Source organism: Sinocyclocheilus grahami, unplaced genomic scaffold (assembly GCF_001515645.1).
Source record: "Sinocyclocheilus grahami isolate Dianchi unplaced genomic scaffold, SAMN03320097.WGS_v1.1 scaffold876.1, whole genome shotgun sequence".
Classification (NCBI taxonomy): domain Eukaryota; kingdom Metazoa; phylum Chordata; class Actinopteri; order Cypriniformes; family Cyprinidae; genus Sinocyclocheilus; species Sinocyclocheilus grahami.
The window spans coordinates 791700-810946 of NW_015506055.1; the positions used below are offsets into that span (position 1 = coordinate 791700).

General features: G+C 37.5%; 1 protein-coding gene across 2 annotated transcripts in view; it reads right to left on the reverse strand.

Annotated features, from left to right (window-relative positions):
- Nucleotides 1-19247, reverse strand: part of nfatc3a (nuclear factor of activated T cells 3a) — a 77653-nt gene that overhangs the window by 25628 nt on the left and 32778 nt on the right. For both annotated transcript variants that reach the window (XM_016248346.1, XM_016248347.1), the window contains exons 3-6: nucleotides 17427-17589; nucleotides 3018-3217; nucleotides 1316-1488; nucleotides 1052-1192 (exon numbers count right to left, since the gene is read on the reverse strand). In XM_016248346.1, coding sequence (XP_016103832.1) covers nucleotides 1052-1192; nucleotides 1316-1488; nucleotides 3018-3217; nucleotides 17427-17589 — 677 coding nt within the window. The remainder of the gene's footprint in view (nucleotides 1-1051; nucleotides 1193-1315; nucleotides 1489-3017; nucleotides 3218-17426; nucleotides 17590-19247) is intronic.

Consider the following 19247-nt stretch of genomic DNA (forward strand, 5'->3'; position numbering starts at 1 on the left):
GTGGTTTGTGTTTGAGTGGGGATGGGTGTTGGTGGGTGGGGACGGGGTGGGGGGGGGGGGGGGGATTCCTTATGCTTATAAACTTGTGAACAAACAAGTTTATAAACATAAGGAATGAGGGTGTGTATTTGTGTGCACAATGCACTTGCACGTGTTTATAGGGTGAGCGCAGTTTGGATGTAGGTGTGTGCAGAGTGCATTTGTATATATCTATATGCATTTATGGAGTGAGCGCTTGCTTGAGTGCAGTGGTGTTTGTGTAGGTGTGCAGGTGTGTTCATGCTGAACTGCACTCACACGTATGCGTGCACACACACTCACACACACACACACAGTGTCCCCAGAGGAGAAGGGAAATCGTGGGAGGTCAAGATGCTGATAAAGCGAAGATAAATCACTCTGGTTAGACGAGCAACAATCAAATTGCGCTCTCAAATGAGAAGTGAGAAATCGACACTCCCTCACATTTTACCCGTCACTCCAGTTTCCCAAAGCCACACAGACTTTAGCTAAAACCCACCTGATCTTGCTGTTTTTAAGAATAAGGCTGGTTTAGCTTCACTAAGACAGAGATTAGTGCAGGTATAACTGTGACCCTTGAGGGTAAGACAGGTGAGGAGGCAATATTTGCTCACAGTGAATGGTGAAGACATTTGTAGTGCATACTCAGCTGTGCTTGCAGAGCTTGCAGCAACCTGCTAAAAGGAATTAGTACTAGCCAAATGCAAGTGACGATACTAAGTGGAGGGATCTAAAATCACCCTAAAAGGGGTTAATTTTGATATTACGACCTGCTGACTGTAGCTTAGTGCATAGCTACTTGATAAATTAATAAATGGATATGAAATATTGATTTGAATTTAAATTATGTATAAAGTGAGAAAAATATGTGGGAAGAATAGGCCCAAGAGATACAGTATGAAACTTACATTTTCTTAAAAAAAAAGAAAAAATATTAAACAAAAATGCTTGAACATGTGTTCCAGAGAGCCAAATCATGGAGAAAAGAAACTCCAATCTAAAATAGCACTTGAACCCCATTGATTCTTACCAGGACCTTTCTCCAAAAAAATGACCTTTGACTCAGGGAAGAAGTTGGAGCCAGTGATGACCATTTCCTCTCCTCCACTCACTGAGCAGCTGCTAATGCTGGCCTTCTCGACCTGAGGTAACTCCTGTGCTGAGCGCTGGGCTATTTCACCACAAATACAGATAAGAAAGTAATTTACATTAGACAGTAATATAATATAATTCCCCCCCCCCTCCCCCTCCCCCTCAAATATATTTTTCTTCTATGTGTGTGTATAAAACCTACAGCACTCCACTGGAATTGAAGCAGCCTGCAGTGAGACCACTTTTCCATTGGGTTGTGGGATGTGAACTCGGAACACCACACGGACCCGAGTGTTTTTCCGTCCAATATCAGTCTCTCCTTTCCTCAGCTCAATGTCAGAGTTCCTCAACTTCAGGATTCCAGCACAATCAATACTGGCAAACACAGCAGGAGAAACACTTGAGAAAGGAGTATCCATAACAGTTCCATCATCCTACCTATCAAGCAAAGCTTTTTAAATGATTTCCATTCACTCCAAGTCATTTACACTCTTTTTATACGCTTTTCTTTATGGAGTTAATAAATAACTGATAGCAAAAGGAATATTTTTAATTGAACAGAATTCAAAGTTTAAGCTGTGCTTATTAAAAATGGCAGATATTATTGTTTTCGATCAGAAACATTCTTATTCTATAAATACTGCACATTTAATGTCATAGAATTTTTTTATTTCAAATAAATGCTGTTCTTTTACAAAAAAGTAATTTATTTAAAATACATTTATTTCATACTAAGTATAGTTCAAATCTGTTAACATATTTACTGACACATCGCTCAACTTACTGATATAAAAATTATAATTAAACTTTATTTGGAGTACTATTTGTGCACAATTCTCATTTCTTAATATTAAGCCTAAAATATGTTTTAATGTCACTATTGATGAGGACTGTATGATCTTTCAATAATATCAGTCTTTAAATGTAAGACATTTAAAGTGCACCTTAAGTATACTCGCAATTGTTCCACTTTAGCACAATCAAATATACTTCAGACTTCAGCACTACTTCCGCACAATTAAAGTGCATTAAGCATAAAATTAGTTGTTCCAATTTAGCAGACTTTCAGTATACCATTTTAGTATACTAAAAGCACAATTGCAAGGTATTTTTATTAAGCGCATAACTACGTAAATGTATTTTTAGTAAATTAACAGTAAATGTATTTCAAATAAATTTCAGTATACTTATTTTTCACTATAGGGTATTCATGAAAGAATACTACAAAAAGTATATATCACAGTTTCTGCAAAAATATGAAGCAGCATAACGGTTTTCAACATTGATAATAATAAGAAATGTTTCTTGAGCACCAAATCAGCATATTAAAATGTTTTTGAAGGATCATGTGACAGTGAAGACTGAAAATTAGATATAATGTTATATAATGATGAAATGAACGACAGATTTTTGAAAAGGTCTTCTCTCACATAGAAAATCAACTTGTGATGATATGTGATGATTTAAAAGACTCATATTTAATCCAAATCCAATAGTGTTTTCAGTTATGGTTAGGTTTAGCGGCCATAGTAAATATCATTATCTTAGAAGGAAACTGTAGCTCTTTGGAAATATGGCTTCTAGAGTTTCTGCATATTTCACCACAATGTGATGACAAATTCCTTTACCTAAAACCATCTACACTGTGTTGAGCAGCTGACAGTCCCCACAAGGACAATAACTTTATCATCCTGAACTAAATAATTCATATTTTAAAATGCAAAAATGTTTCTGCGAGGGTTAGGTTTAAGGATGGGTAGGTTAGGGGATATTCAATATTATTAAAAACAAAAGTCAAATGGAAAGTCCTCACTATAATACAAAAAACAAATGTGTATTTATGCATGTGTGTGTGAGAGAGAGAATCTAGATTGATGCTGAAGAGAAGAGCTGTTGGCAGGTACCTGGCAGACATATTGTTTTCAGGAAGGAGAGGAATCTCGAGAACCTTCGTGCTGGCGATGATAATTTCCTGGCTTGCCGTAGCGACAGTTTTTCCTGTTATGCGGTGAACCTGGTAGAACGCGTGCGGCCTCAAATAACGGTCATCCGCTGTCCCGATGAACATCTGCAGGTTCACTGGCTTCTCATTGTAGCCAACAAGCTGTTAAAAAAGTGAAGAGGTGAGTCAATATAATTTTTTTATTTCCATGAAAATAAAGAAGTTAATTGTGGTTAAGCAGGATTTTTAATGGTCCTTGATTAAGGTCCTTTTTAATGGACAAATGAACTGCTATGAAAAACAATGATATGAAGCAAAACATACATTTTAATGGTAAAATGACTGGATTGGAACTTAATTTCTGCAATAATCCAAAAGACCGTAGGAAAATCCTTTTTTTAAGGAAACAGGGTGATGGTAACTTCCAGGTTGGCCTACAAAATAGTCATCCCTGCAGCACTCAATAGCCAAACCAGATATTTTTGACAGGCTATATTGATCTGGAAGCACTGGACATCCACCACATCAAACGGCAATTTGCATGACAATTATTTCCCCCAATGCGTTTTCATTTGAATAACCCTGCATATGCGCAATTACTTCCCAAATCCTCATCCATGCACATTAATATCAGACGTTAGCCCACTTTTTCCAAGACGACTTCAAAACACATTCCAGCAAGTAATTAAAATCCAGACAGAAACATAAAGACACGTTTTCGAGTCACGAGTAAGGGAAAAAACACAGAAACCGAATTGAAGGAAAAAATAAATGAGCGGGTAGAAAGGTGAGAAAAGAAAAACAAAACCATAAAAGACATTCTACTTCTGCTGCTAAAATAGTACAAACAAGACTTTCATCTTCTGAAAACGGAAATAGGGAAGTGAAAAACCCATTAAAATGTGAATAATTAGATGTAACACATCATTCTGTGAAGTCGCTGAAGTCTTTTCCAGAACAAAAAGCTTTCAGAAAAACGTTTTCCTTCCTGGTGCTGCACACTAGGGTGTCCGACGCAAACCTCAGTTAGACACAGGGAGACAGTGTGGCGATGCAATGCCCCATCCAGCAGTATGTACACACGTTTGACCTGCCAATATGCTTCCCAGACAGGTGAGGAGTTCAGAAACGGAGGGGAGCTTTTCCGCTGACATGCGTGTGTGGGAGGGTGTTACTTAGGCTGAGCACACAGGCTCCTAACAATCTCTCTACTGTTGAAATGTTATGCTTGGCAAACACTGACCCAATGCAGAAAAAGAGAGAGAAACTGGGAACCAGAGCAAAAAAAAAGAGAGAGAGAGATGACCAATTCACAGGTAACAGAAGGACCAAGCCAACCACAGCGCAACACAATAATGAGAAAAACATGCTTCACATATAAAGGGTGTTACTTAGGCTGAGCACACAGGCTCCTAACAATCTCTCTACTGTTGAAATGTTATGCTTGGCAAACACTGACCCAATGCAGAAAAAGAGAGAGAAACTGGGAACCAGAGCAAAAAAAAAGAGAGAGAGAGAGATGACCAATTCACAGGTAACAGAAGGACCAAGCCAACCACAGCAACACAATAATGAGAAAAACATGCTTCACATATAAATTGACGGGTCTTGAGAATAGAGCCAGATATTTGTGGAAAGGGGAAAAAGAAATAGACGGTGGGGAAAAGAGAATCAGGGAACAACGGAAGACTTGGATGGTGGTGGGATTTGGTTCATGTAGTTCCCAGGACAGCATGGTTTTATTAGACTTGGAGACATGCATCACTGAGAAAATTATTAAACCAAAAGGGTATGCTTAGTTTCAAAATATTAATGGTAACATTTTACAAGAAGTTTCTATATGTACAGGTTAATAGCTAACATAAAATAACAATAAAAACAACTTTTAGCATTGATTGATTTCTGCATATAATAATACATTTTTAACAAATTGTATTATTTAATGTTAACTAATGTATTCTGAACTAACAAAAATTAACACTGAATGGTAGTTTTTCATCTTTTATTTTATAAAAAAAAAATCATTAACCTAGATTTTAAAATTCAGTAAAACAATTTGTTGTTCATTGTTAGTACATGATGCATTTACTAATGGTAATCAGCTGAACATATTGTAATGTGTTACCATATTGCTGAACTAAATTAGACGACTTTAGAAAAAATGCTAAATGGAGCATTATGGGTCAGTCTTCATGAAAGCTTTGCCTCATCATTTTTTTACAGGACTGAATATACTGCACTCTATATTTTTATGGGCTCGCTCTGGGTCAGTGCATTGAGACGACAGGGGATTCAGAAGTGGAGGCCATGTTTATGCTTTAAGACCTAAAAAGGGTGAAGGGCTCAACTTAAATGAACCATGACCCTGCCAACACCATGTACATGTAAGATTTCTTTCAGTGGTAAGGGTCCACCACCCCTGGTAACAGCTGCGAACCTTACTGGACACCAGGACATCAGTTCTTGTGTGTGTGTGTGTGTGTGTGTGTGTGTGTGTGTGTGAAATGGGTTGCCAGGTTCACACAAAAACTAGCTCAACTTGCACTACCATTAAAAGCCTGGGGTCGGTAACATTTTGTAATGTTTTTGAAAAGTCTTTATTAACAAGATTATTACTAAGATTGAAAATGGTTGTGCGGCTTATATTATTATAGTTTTGTCACTTTTCATCAATTTAATGCATCCTTGCGGAATAAAATATTAAAGAAAAAAAATTGTACTGATTCCAGATTTTTGAATAGCTTTTGAATGGCTGCTCTCTAGTTTTGCACAGTGTGCAACATAAATCTAAATAGTGCTTATTCATCCCAATCAGTCTAATTTGCAAACTCTGGCCAACATCAAAAGGTGAATTTTCCTCTACCGTTTTAATGATGTTATGATATGATTTAAATCAACATGAAACCACACTCACAATCCATTTTCCTTCCAAATTATGATATAACATGTGAGTAAAACAAAACATTCAATATTCTACTGGGAACTGACTGAATCCTGAAGAGTAGACGTTTCATAGCATAATGGAGCCAGTAATTACATTTTGATGAAAGATTATGAAGACAAACATTTCTGTTTAGAATAAAATGCAATGATGAATCATGCAAAATAGAACCAGGAACATGTATTATTAAAGTAAACAGTGTTAATTCTGATTTCATGTTCACTTTAAGGTCACCAGATACATTCAACTCAATCTGGAATGCTGTAAAATGAAGTATCCCAAACCCCTAACGGTCAGTATGATGCACTATAATGTAAAATCACTTTACAAGATGATACATCAGGCCATGGACATTTATGACTTTTGGAAATTCCATGAACATGCTGCAGCCTCAGCAAAGTTTCAAGACATTTAGAGCAACAACAAGGCGCCACATCCTCGAGGAGTTTCTGAAGGCCTGTGGCTCAGTACGACCACTGCACTCTTTCTTTCTCATTCTCTCTCTCTCTCGTTCTGTAACTGTCATTCAGATTTTTTTTTTTAAATATTTAAAAATGTCATTTATTTCTCATTTTCAGCAGCCATTACTTTTTTTTGCAGTCACTTTTGATCAATGTAACGCATCCTTGCTGAACAAAAGTATTAATTCCTTTCAAAAATTACTGAGAACAAACTTTTGATCGCTACTGTACATGTGTTAAAGCCGTTTTCCCCCCTCCAATTTTCAAAATGGCAATTAGTCAAAGAGATTTGTGGATTTAGCAATTCATTTAAGGAAAGGGACGTCATTAGTGTTTTGTTAAGTGACTATATCCCTGCTCTATTCCCGCTTATTTTCTTCTTTTAATCCCGAAGAAAAGCTAGGAGAGGTTTGCTGCGGATGGACAGCAGAAAACAAACAAGCTTAAAAACCAAGACTCTTGAATGAGTGATGTGGCATCTCTCCAAACACAAGCAGCTACAGAAAAGCTCCTCTCATCACATCTGCAGGGCTCAAGAAATCCACCGTGTGCATTTGTGTGAAATTTCACCAGACGACTGTCCCTGCACTCCTGTAACCTCCCTTCCCTGACACTGGTTATATTAAACTGCTGACATTAAGAACAGTCACATGTCCCATAGCTGGAATAAAGCTAGCGGGGCAAAAATAGCCTCCCTGGGTTGCCTTTCATATTGAGGACTAAATAAAGACATCTCATTCCGACTGTTTCTGATTGCAGTGTGGGCTAAAAGAAACACAGAATCAGATGGTCTAAAAACAGCAGGAAGGCACAGCCTAATGTACAACAAAGTATGTGCAGTGCATGTTTTGGTGTGAAGCGGCACGTTTTGTGCTGCCATACTTGAGGATGCACGTTTCATCATGCTTTGACTCCCTACACACACCCTCTAAACCTTGAATTTCCCCTTCAAGTTTCACGTCTCCTTCCCCTATTCTCTTAAATCTCTTTCTCCACTCCTTCTTCTTTCTCCATCTCTCTATCTCTCCTTCCAACCTGCTGCTGGCAAGTTGTTTCCCTGTGTTGCTCTGTGGTTGCTATGGTGAGGGCCAGCCGGTGCATGTGTGTGCATGCAGGAGTATGATTGTGTGTGTGTGTGTGTGTGTGTGTGTGTGGGTAAACCCGAGCCTGAGGGGGTGGGGAGGAGACTCAAGGTCACACAAAAACAGTCACACACACACACACTGTGGCCTCTGGCCCCGAAACATGGACTCGTGCTGACATGCTCTCTGTGCTTACTGGACACAGCGAGAGGTCTGTTCACCGATGCAGTGTTTACACAACATATGCCTGTGTGTGTGTGTGTGTATGTATGAGAGAGAGAGAGTGTAAAGGGGAAAAAAAAGAGGTATACACATGGAGAGCACTCAGACCCAGGAGGCTGGGCAACCAATTGTTTAAATAAGGGGAATACATATACTCTCTTTTCTCTCACACATACACACACAGATCATGTGTGAAAGGACTGCTACGACTCTCACACAAACACATCCAGATATAAAACACCTGTATACAGGGAGTACAACATTTCCCGTGATGTGTACCTCTCTTACCCCCTCCGTTCTCACTGTGCTGTATGCTACTCTTCACTCTTCAGTCCACATCAGATACAGCCTCAGGCTGCTATACAACAACAAAAGCCAGCCTGTGTGTGTGTGTGTGTATGTATGAGAGAGAGAGAGTGTAAAGGGGGAAAAAAAGAGGTATACACATGGAGAGCACTCAGACCCAGGAGGCTGGGCAACCAATTGTTTAAATAAGGGGAATACATATACTCTCTTTTCTCTCACACATACACACACAGATCATGTGTGAAAGGACTGCTACGACTCTCACACAAACACATCCAGATATAAAACACCTGTATACAGTGAGTACAACATTTCCCGTGATGTGTACCTCTCTTACCCCCTCCGTTCTCACTGTGCTGTATGCTACTCTTCACTCTTCAGTCCACATCAGATACAGCCTCAGGCTGCTATACAACAACAAAAGCCGTACACACACAGCCGTACACTCATGAGGGTATACAGACAACAGGGTTGCTCCACAGACAAGCACATTGCGAGCAAAACTTTAACGGTAAACAAACATCTCTGATCAGCACTGAAAATCACCCACCGTGAGGTCTGAGGGTCACTTAGGTCAGCCATCTTGTTTTTCACAATGATGTTATCTGATACTAAGCCATGTTGCTCAAAACAATAAATCTAATGTTTTTGTGGAAGGATTCATTGTAGAAATATTCCAGATTAAAATCTACTGATTTACTGTACCATATATAATATTTTGACTCATTTCTCAGTTTGTTAAAACTGTATGTGTACATGTAAATGTAACACATTTATAATGGAAGATGGCTAGAAATAATGTTTATATTTTATTAAATGAAATGCATTCCTGTAACTTAAATGGTAGAGCATAGAATACATGAACTAAGGGGTGGGCGATATGATTTTTTAATTGTTTTTATTTTTGTTATTTAAAATAAGAAAAAAAATTACAAACACAATAGAACAAATAAATATGAAATAAACTTAAGTTTTTTAGCTACAGTAGGCTAAAAATAAAAAATAAAGTATTGTTTTTATTTTTGTTATTTAAAATAAGAAAAAAAATTACAAACACAATAGAACAAATAAATATGAAATAAACTGATTTTTTTTAGCTACAGTAGGCTAAAAATAAAGTTAAAAATATTACAGAAATTGAAGAGTGTATAAATACAACACTGCATAGTCTTAACTGTAACCATCAAACATGAACTGATTCTTATTAAAGATCCAAAAGTGATTCAGTCAAGTGCAGTGAGTGGTTAACATTATTAATGACAGATAGCAGCAGGTAAATTAGACTTCTGTCCCTTTAAAACCAGCTGCACGGATCCAATATACTAATACACATCCAGTTTTCACCCAACTGTTTATATGTATTTAACACATAACCACCTGTGTTTACATAAATACTCCACACAATGGCCATTTTGACATAATTGTGCGCGTATTTGACCATTCAAACACAATAAAACATGACAGACATGCGATTGCATGCTGTCTGATAGAGGGGCTTTCAGTGTGCATGCTTCGGCTTTGTGTCAGTCAACGCAAGCAGCAGATTGAGTTCTTTGTCACTGCTTATTGCACTTAAGTGTATTCAACATCTCACATGTCCCAAATTCGCGATCAAATGCTGTCTGAGAGAGGGGCTTTCTGAGTGTGTGCTTTGTGTGTTTGTATCAGTCAGCGAGAGCACCGCATTGAGTTCTTTTTCAATGCTTATTGCACTTATCTCGTCAAGTGCGTCCCACTCTTATTTTCTCATTCATGAATGTTTCTTTATCACTCAAGGGTGTATATAACTTCTAAGTAGTACTATGTTACGCAGATACACATGCATACCACGGAATACACAATAGAGCAAAATCTCTAATGATAGACACTTTCTTCCACGGTAATGATATATACCGTCATACCGCCCAGCCCTATATGAACTGATAAAATGTATAACTTAAAGGCAACGCAAGTCAGGATCTACAAGCAAATGCATAAATGTAAATTTATTCAGTAAGACCCGCTTACTGCCCGACAGGCTGATCATCACTACATGCTTGTAAGGGCAAGGTTAGAGCCTCTTCAGCCTGTCAGGCAAGATGTGGGTAATTTTCTACAATAGGCATGTACACAATGGTAGTCCCAAGTCAAAATCATAATTTAGAAAAGTGCTTAACAAAAATACAGGCTTTGCATTTCTGCTTTTAACCTGTCCAGTACAGCTGCCATTAGACTTTTCTTCTTCGTGATAATTGACAGCCTGCAACAGATGCTGTCAGTAGAGTTTACCCAGAATATTCCTTTACCATTTTTCTTGTAAAAACACAGGGCAATTTATTTTTCATAAAGCTGGTTTCCACCATGTGTGTTGACTCCACTGGGCCTTTTTATCTACATAAAGGCCTTGGGTGAAAGGTACAAGTGACTTTCTCTGAGAATAAAACACACGAACAGATCCTACGGCTAATGTAAACTCTGCTGCCCTTTGTGTGTGTCTTTGTGTTTAACCAGTTCAATTGTGATCGCTAACACACACATTTACATTTAGGAAAGTTTATGCCAGATGGGTTCAGAACTTCTACGTCTCCTAGCAACAGGTGTGCTAATTTTGGTTAAGAGTGAACCCAGAGAGCACGAGACGTGAGCGAGGTTTGTAGGGCATTACACAGCATTCCCCGTAGATCTCTGAACTGTGAATTAGCCCAGTCCAAACACTAGCAGTAAACACTGTCACTTTGTTTTGCTGGTGTTTGTCTGGCTACTGTATGCTGCAATCCGCAGCCTTCTGTTATGGCAGCTTGACACAACTGATAGATACACTTGCACGCATTTCTCGATTTCACCACAAAGCGCGTATCTGATTTCTCACACAATAACTGGAGCGGTAAAGTGCTGCAGGACGTGCATGTGCGTTTCTGGTTGTAACATTAGCCCATTCAAGCCCCAGTAATGCAAATTTCACAACCTTCCTGTAACCTCATGACCTGTGTAAGGTCCACCATCCACATAATTGGTCTATTCGTTACTCTACACATAAACTATTACACATTGCAACTCTAAGACAAATGCAAAAAGGACGGGGTAGATAGGACAGATTCTTCTGCTTCAGGATGAAACCGTAGTAAAAGCAGCAACAGAAAACAGGGGGACTGTAGGTAACGTATTCACTCACACACATTCACTCACACCAGTGTAATTTTATAACAACACTCACTCGCACAAATTACCTTTTAGTTTATAACACTCACAACACTGTTGACCCAGTTTTTTTTTTTTTTTTAAATCAGGAATAAATTGAAATAAAAATAAATTGATGTTCCAATTCCATTTGATGTTTATATGGTTTCTCAGTTAAAAGCATATGCGATAGCATTGATAACTACAGTATCAGAATAACAAGCATATTTTGTTTAGCTCTTATTGGCTACTAGTGGCTGTTTGTTCGCCTATTATTAATAGTTACCTTTTTTTGGTCAACAAATGCTAGGTAAACACAGCAAGTGTAATGAAGGTCAGGAGCATAGAGGTGTGCCTTTAACTTTTCACTCAGAGATCAACATTTTAAGTTCATTTAATTAAACTTGTTTTGATTTAATGACAGCTGTCTCATCCATTTTTTTTTGAGGTACTACCCTCCTATGCCATCTCTACCAAATTATGTATACATAAAAACACACATACAGCGTCTGTGCTAGTTTACACCTGGCATACAGGTGTATGGGTCTGTCCTCCTGGCTAACTGGCAGCGTAAGTGCTGCTGAAGGCAATATGGCTCAGTGAGTCTGTTCACTGTCTCTAAGATCCAGTCACCGCAGAGAGGCTCACTTCCAGGACAGATGGAGTCTGCGGTGTCACCTGCTGACGTCACAACAACAGATACTCCGCAGTAGCAGCCTAAGACTCCAGCAGCGCATGCCCCAGAAAGCATCATGGGAAACATTATCGTAAACAGCTGCTCGCCGAAAGGTCTGAAGGTATGGGAGATTTTCCATGTGCAGACTTTCCCAAATGGAACCAGAGGCTTTCAAAACCACAAGTAAAAGTATTTAAAGAGTCGAAATGAACAAAAACCAAAGAAAAATGTGAAAATACAATAGTAACACTATTTAATTTAATGAATTTGTTAACATCAGTTAATGCATTAGGTATCATTAACTATTTTTAATGAAATGTTTAAAAAATAAAGGTTAATATTCATTCATATACAGTTGCTCAGTTTTAATTAATGATGTCTTCTAACAACAAATGTCGTATAATAAAAAATGTATTAGTAATTGTAGAAATGACAGTTAACCTTTATAAACGCTGTAATAAATGCTGTTAATGGATTAACTAATGCTAATTAATTCAATCCTGATATTTTGATAAAAATATAAAAGGAATCTAACCCATTTTTATCACCATTTTTACTACTTAATCACTAAGATTTACCTAAACTGCTCAGAAACTATACAGAGCATACTGAAAAATACAAGTATACTTCACTCTTATGCTAAACCACCATTAAAACAAGCGTAATCATAACTGGGAACAAAACATAATTTGATTCTGATTGATGGTGTGGTATAGTTAAATAAATTGAGTAAACCCATGATTCATAAATGGGTTAAAGAAGATGACAAACACTGACACAGCACTATTTAGTGAGCACATAAACACACATGAATTTTCCCTATTCATTTAATTCTCTTCTTGTAAAAATATGACCAAAACTTTTTGTTTAGCCAGGTTTTCTAGCGGTTTTCTAGCACAGTATTTCCCTGTGGGTGGACCAGTGTGTGTCTACCACAGAACAGACTTCATTAATGTGAGGTAATTATGCATCCTCAGTCGTAGAGTGAGGGGAAGCGGGGCTACGATGTTAAAGAGTTAGTCATTAATACTCTGAAATAGTAAAAAAGGCACGCTCACTCACACAACACTGATTCACATGTATATACGGGTGGTTGCTGTTTAAGCATTAGAAACTGGGAGACAAATCTCAGCAAACAAGACATAAAAATAGGATAGCAGTTTTGAAAAGGACAACTGAAGTGTTTGTATTTTAACTCACTTTTGTTAAATTTTTCCTGACTGAACTATGAATGCACATTTCTTCTCTAAAAATGCAGAAGGTACATATCATTTCTGAAGGAAAGATCTGCATACTAATTGCCAGTCATTAGTCTACTGAAATCAAGCCTCTGATTAAGTATATCAATTAGGAAATATTGCTCATATGTTGAAAAACTTCTCTTAAACATTTTCAAATAATTTTGACAAACCAACTATAATTAAAATGAATAATTTACAAATGAAAATGTTTAAATTTTTTTTTTTACAGACAAAAATAACTTCCATATGAAGATTATTTTGAGCATCACTACCTCAAATTAATAATAATAGAAATAATAATAAAAAACTCTAACCGGCAAGCATCAAGCACATATGGAAGCAGTCAATTTCATGGCACAAAAAAGAAAGAAAAAAAAAAGAAAAAAAAAAAAAAAAAAAAAAAAAAAAAGTTTTTTTTTTTTTTTATAACAACACCAATGCAGAAGGTACATATCATTTCTGAAGGAAAGATCTGCATACTAATTGCCAGTCATTAGTCTACTGAAATCAAGCCTCTGATTAAGTATATCAATTAGGAAATATTGCTCATATGTTGAAAAACTTCTCTTAAACATTTTCAAATAATTTTGACAAACCAACTATAATTAAAATGAATAATTTACAAATGAAAATGTTTAAATTTTTTTTTTACAGACAAAAATAACTTCCATATGAAGATTATTTTGAGCATCACTACCTCAAATTAATAATAATAGAAATAATAATAAAAAACACGTCACACATTGTGACCTTCACTACAATAATACCATCTTATGGAAAAAGTGACGTGGCAAAACTTCATCAGATGTCCTTCTAAGATGTTATCTGATCTTCCTGACATCTTTGACTTCTCCACAGATGTGTCCAAGTAATTGTTCATACAAACTTTTAAATAAAAACATATCCTTGATCATCATAAGGCTTTAGACATTCAGCCCTTGACAAATGTTTGAGCACTGACTGAATTTCAAGTAGGCCTATACTCAATTAATGCATCAATAATATCATTATGAAACAATACAAAGCACTACTTCAAAGTACTTTTATTTATAATTTACTAATTTATTACCCAATTCTATCTTCAGTATGAAACCTTCGGCATTGGGCTATCAACGCACGTGCTGGAGATTTACTACTAATCACAGAACCGACTTTACTGATGAGATGCGCATGAAAATCGCATTCGATTATTTGCACAAGCCCTACTTGGGCACATATAAACTTGTGCCATATCAACCACCTATGCACACAAACTCATTCCAGAGAGAAACACTACCCAAATATTGTGTCATTTGCTTTTGTATTTGAGGTCGATATATTTAATGTATCATAGTTCAGAAAAAGTGCAAAGAAACATAAAAATGGTTCCAAGTAACCAAGAAGAATTGGAACAAAGGGCATTGTAGAGGCAGTCCTGCAGTATAAAAGAGATGAGATGTCTGATAATGAAAGATGATCATGCAGGTAACCTAATGAAGGTAATAAACAAAGGGATGTCTGCCAATTAATGGCCCACAAGACACAAGACTGAGGTGTGATGTGGCAGAAATGCAGGCCTGTAATTGTGGTTGTTTAATGGACCATTCAAAGCCAGAGTGATTCAGGTGAAAGGCCTTCTTCTCTTCCTCACATGTTCAATGATCTCGGTTCCCAAGTTGTGTGTGTGCCTCATTACGGCTGCCACAAAAGAGGCCACTGCCTCCAAGACCATAAAATATTTACCAACAAGCTCTCTCTCTCTTGGTCTCTCTCGGAGAGCTAGCCTCAGGAGAGTGCCAGGTAAGTTTACCTATCCGATCATGATACAGCAGGATACTAATTGGGCTTCATTTTACATAAATGATGCCATCACCTCTTCTGAAGCATGCTCCCATGATCCCTCCGGTAAGCTGCTAGTACAAGTAGCACAGAGCAGTCGGTAGGAAATAAAGTCCCTAATCAGACTGCTACACAGTTTGCTTAGATCTAGCTGACACCAAAACACTCGGTCGCTAGCTGTTACCCAGTAAAAGGAATTTTATGACCAGTAATGAGGTTACTAGGCCACACAGCAGACGCTTTCTGTGTGGTCTCGCTTCTCAAGTTCTGCTTCCTGTGAGGGAACGGATGGCATCATGCTCTGTTCCCACTTTTGCGGCCACCGTAATGAGTACTTAGAAATCAAGGCCACAGGGCTTCATACGATGATCCAAAACCAAATTTAACCTCTCGTACCATCAGCCAAATCGGTGGTGGGAAAACAAATGTATTCGGCCGGGAAATCATCGGTAAACGTTAGAGATGCACCGATCGATCGGCCCGGATCAGTGATCGGCCGGTCAGTCTCACTTCTTGTCGATTTCGAGCCGATCCATTTTGTTACCAGCGGCACAGGCAATAACGTCAGCCGCGCATTCTCGCTCTCTTCTCTCCGACGACCCCTTCTCTCTCACACACGTCTCATTCACTCCGGTTAAATAGTGCTTGTATTGCGCATTATTTTAGTCATTCCCGCAGGTTTCGCGCTTATACCAAACGCGCGCGCACCACCACTGATCTATATTAGTGGAGCGCACAATCCGCGCTCAGTCTCAAACAGCTTGTGAGCCACAAATACCAAAATGAGTGGCTAACTGCGCTAAAATGTTCAAATACATAAAAACAAAAAAATAATTTTCTGCTCTTGACTGAATACGTTTTATAACTTTAAATGGTAAGCATTAATCTATATGAAATTTTTTACAATGAAGACTACAGAAATTAAAGTAATCAAATGTAAAATAACACTGGATGTGTTATTTTACATTTGATTACTTTAATTTCTGTAGTATCTATTAACTGTAGTGTTGTTTTTGGCGGCCTGTTTTAATTTTAGTTTTAGTCTAGTCTTTGTGTGAAGCTGTCATTTTAGTTTTTATTAGTTTTAGTCACGTTCATACTCTTTTTAGTCTAGTCAAGTTTTAGTCAACTAAAAGTCTGAGCGTTTTAGTCTTATTTTAGTCAGAATTATCCATGACTATTTTAGTCTAGTTTTAGTCAATGAAAATTGTATTTTAGTCTCTTTTTAGAAATGTAATTCTATTTAACCCAGTCAATATAGTATAAGTGCCTAGTAGTATAGACGAAACCAAAATTGTATTTTAGCCAAACCCATTTCAAACAAGGTTATCTTATTATATTATTGTTACCTTATAGTCTCAAGAATACATCCATTCCAGACACGGAAGACGCTCTGATTTGAATTTACAACATTTATTTTACCAACCAAACATGTTAGAAGTACACACACATAAATTTAAATAAAGACGAACCCCGGCTGGCCGGCCATCGGTCCCTTTCTCTGTGTCAGACTTAACTTTGTTTGGTTTTCGTCTTCTAAATCAGTGTTTCCCAACCTTTCTTTAGTCGCGGCACCCTTTGGAAATTTTAACAAATTTGTGGCACCCTACAAAATTAATTTGGTCACAATATTTGAATTTCTAACTTCGATGTGATCATTTGAAAAGTATAGATATTTGGTACAACAGAGAAGAACTGCAGAATATAAATGTCATTAGATATTTTTAATATTATAAAAAAAAAATTGTCTATCAATGGTGGCAATCAGTAGGCTAATTTCTAATGAAGAAACCAATTTATATGACAGATTTTAATATAGGCTTTTATTCACATGTAAACATTGTGAGATAGTTATAATGGTAATTAAACAAAGTTTTGATTTTACAGCTGGGTAATTTTGTTGCAGTAGCACGAGATTCCTTCGTTTCGTCTCGTTTTGGTCAACGAAAATGAAGAGACATTTTAGCATAGTTTTTATTTTGTAAGCCACATTTCGTCTCGTTTCTATTCGTCAACAATATTGCATTGTGCATTTAATTATCGCCATCGTCACATGACCAGCATTTTCGTCTCGTCTCGTTTTCGTCACGTGATAAAGGTTCGTTGACGACTATATTTAGTCATAATTTTAGTTGACGAAAGCAACACTAATTAACTGAATAAAAACTTAACCTGAAAAACTTAGTTTAATAGCTCTCTTTATTCTATTGCATTTATTTGTGCTGTCCTTTGCTATTTTTTTATTTGTTCTTATTTTATCACTGACTTTTTACTTGTGTTGCGTTTTAAACTTTGCGTTGAAGAAAAGTAGATTTTTGTTTGTATATGCTGTCAATTATAGTTCTTAGAAAGAAAATCGGAATCGGCAAAAATCGGTATCGGCAGATCACACTAACAAAAAAAATCTGAAATCGGAATCGGCCAAGAAGATTGCAATCGGTGCATCTCTAGTAAACGTGGAGACTCACCTTGACGATAGGGTGTCCCCCGGATGCGGCTTTGATGGCCCCTCGGCTGCCTTCGGTCTCGTAATGAGCTCTGTGATGAGTTTTGGGGTGAACCTCGACCTTTAGCTCATACTGCCCGTACTGATTCGGCAACGGCCAGTCCAGGGGAGGCAGGGATGACGCCCTACACACAGATTAAGAGCAACACCAACAGAGCAGTTATACAATGTAGAGTGGTCAGGTAGTAGATCGACTATATAAATGAAAACATACAGTATAAAACAAGATGATCGTGTCAGTGAGCAGCTATGCAACAGTTCAGGATGCATAGATTTTATGTTAGAATCTGAACAAACATCTTTTTTTCCTCAAGTCTCTGTGCTGCTGCCAGAGATGGTTCCCACTTCCCATGAAACAGTGCTATGACAATGTGGTTCGGGATGGACAGGATTTGTACCAAATGAAATTTGAAAATAAAGTCGTGCAGCTGCGGTGTGCGGAGAAGGCCAACAAATATCTTGTGATATGGTCGTCCACTGACAAACAAAAAAAAAAGCGTATGAATTATGCTACTTTAGATGTTAAAATATGTTCTCAAAATAAGAAATTTAGACTTTGGAATAAAAAAATTGAAATTTGACTTGTGAACAAAGACCATGTTGCAACATGCTTTTGTGAGGGCAGGTTAAAGGCTAATATAGTCAATAACATAGTATATGTCACGTTTAAAGGGTTAGTTCACCCAAAAATGAAAACTAGCCTGTGTTTTACTCACCCTCGAAGCATCCTAGGTGTATATGACTTCCTTCTTTCAAACGAATCCAGTCGGAGTTACATTAAAAATTGTCCTTGCACTTCCAAGCTCTATCATTGCAGTCAGTGGGTGTTACAGTTGAACAGTCCACAAGTCATCACATAAAGCGCACACATCCATAAAACGTGCCTCACACGGCTCCAGGGGGTGAAGGCCTCCTATAGTGAATCCATGCGTTTTTGTAAGAAAAAATCCATATTTCAAATGTAATAAAGACTTTTCTCTCACTTCCGCTGTCTTAAGCCGTTCCAGCGGATGACGCAGCATGTATGCTAGTCTCATGAGTTTGTTTATAGGAGCAAAGGAAGCAAACTTACTTTACTTCCTTACTTTAGCAAAGGAAAACCAGTCTCCTCTTGGTTCATATCTAAATCCTCCGACATTTTTCTTCGCAAATCCTCGGTTTGTACTTCTAATTCGTGACCAGCGTTTTGTTTTGTTCTCTCTCCGTATTCGTCACTAATCACGCAACGCCGACGTCATAATAGGGCTAGGCGATAGGACGATATTATCGTATATCGACGATGTCTCGTAAGTATCGCAATGTCGATGTCAACAGTCAGGTAACAGATGAATATCGACATTATCGGGAAAAAATTACAAATGATAAACCTAGTAAGTTATAGTCACCATACAGGTCTTTTTGCATGCAAGAATGAAATAATTTAGTAGGAGGGTTGGGCATTGAAAAGCTATTCCAATTTCGGAAATCAGATCAGATGCATAAGGTAAGGAATCAAATTACTTTATACATTTCGATTCTGCTCCTCGATTCCTGTATGCGCATTTATTGTAATTTCAAAAGATTCAACTGCAAGAAGACGAAATAGAACTCACTTCTGCACTCGCGCGCTGTTTTCTGTGCTGCACACACACACAAAACGCACGCACAAAAGCCGCCTCTTATATACACGAACACTGGACTGAGCTCTCTTTCTCACATTCTTACACATTCGAATGGACAAATACACACAGAATTGTATCAAAATATCCCATAAATACAATCGGTTATGTCTTAATTGAACGTA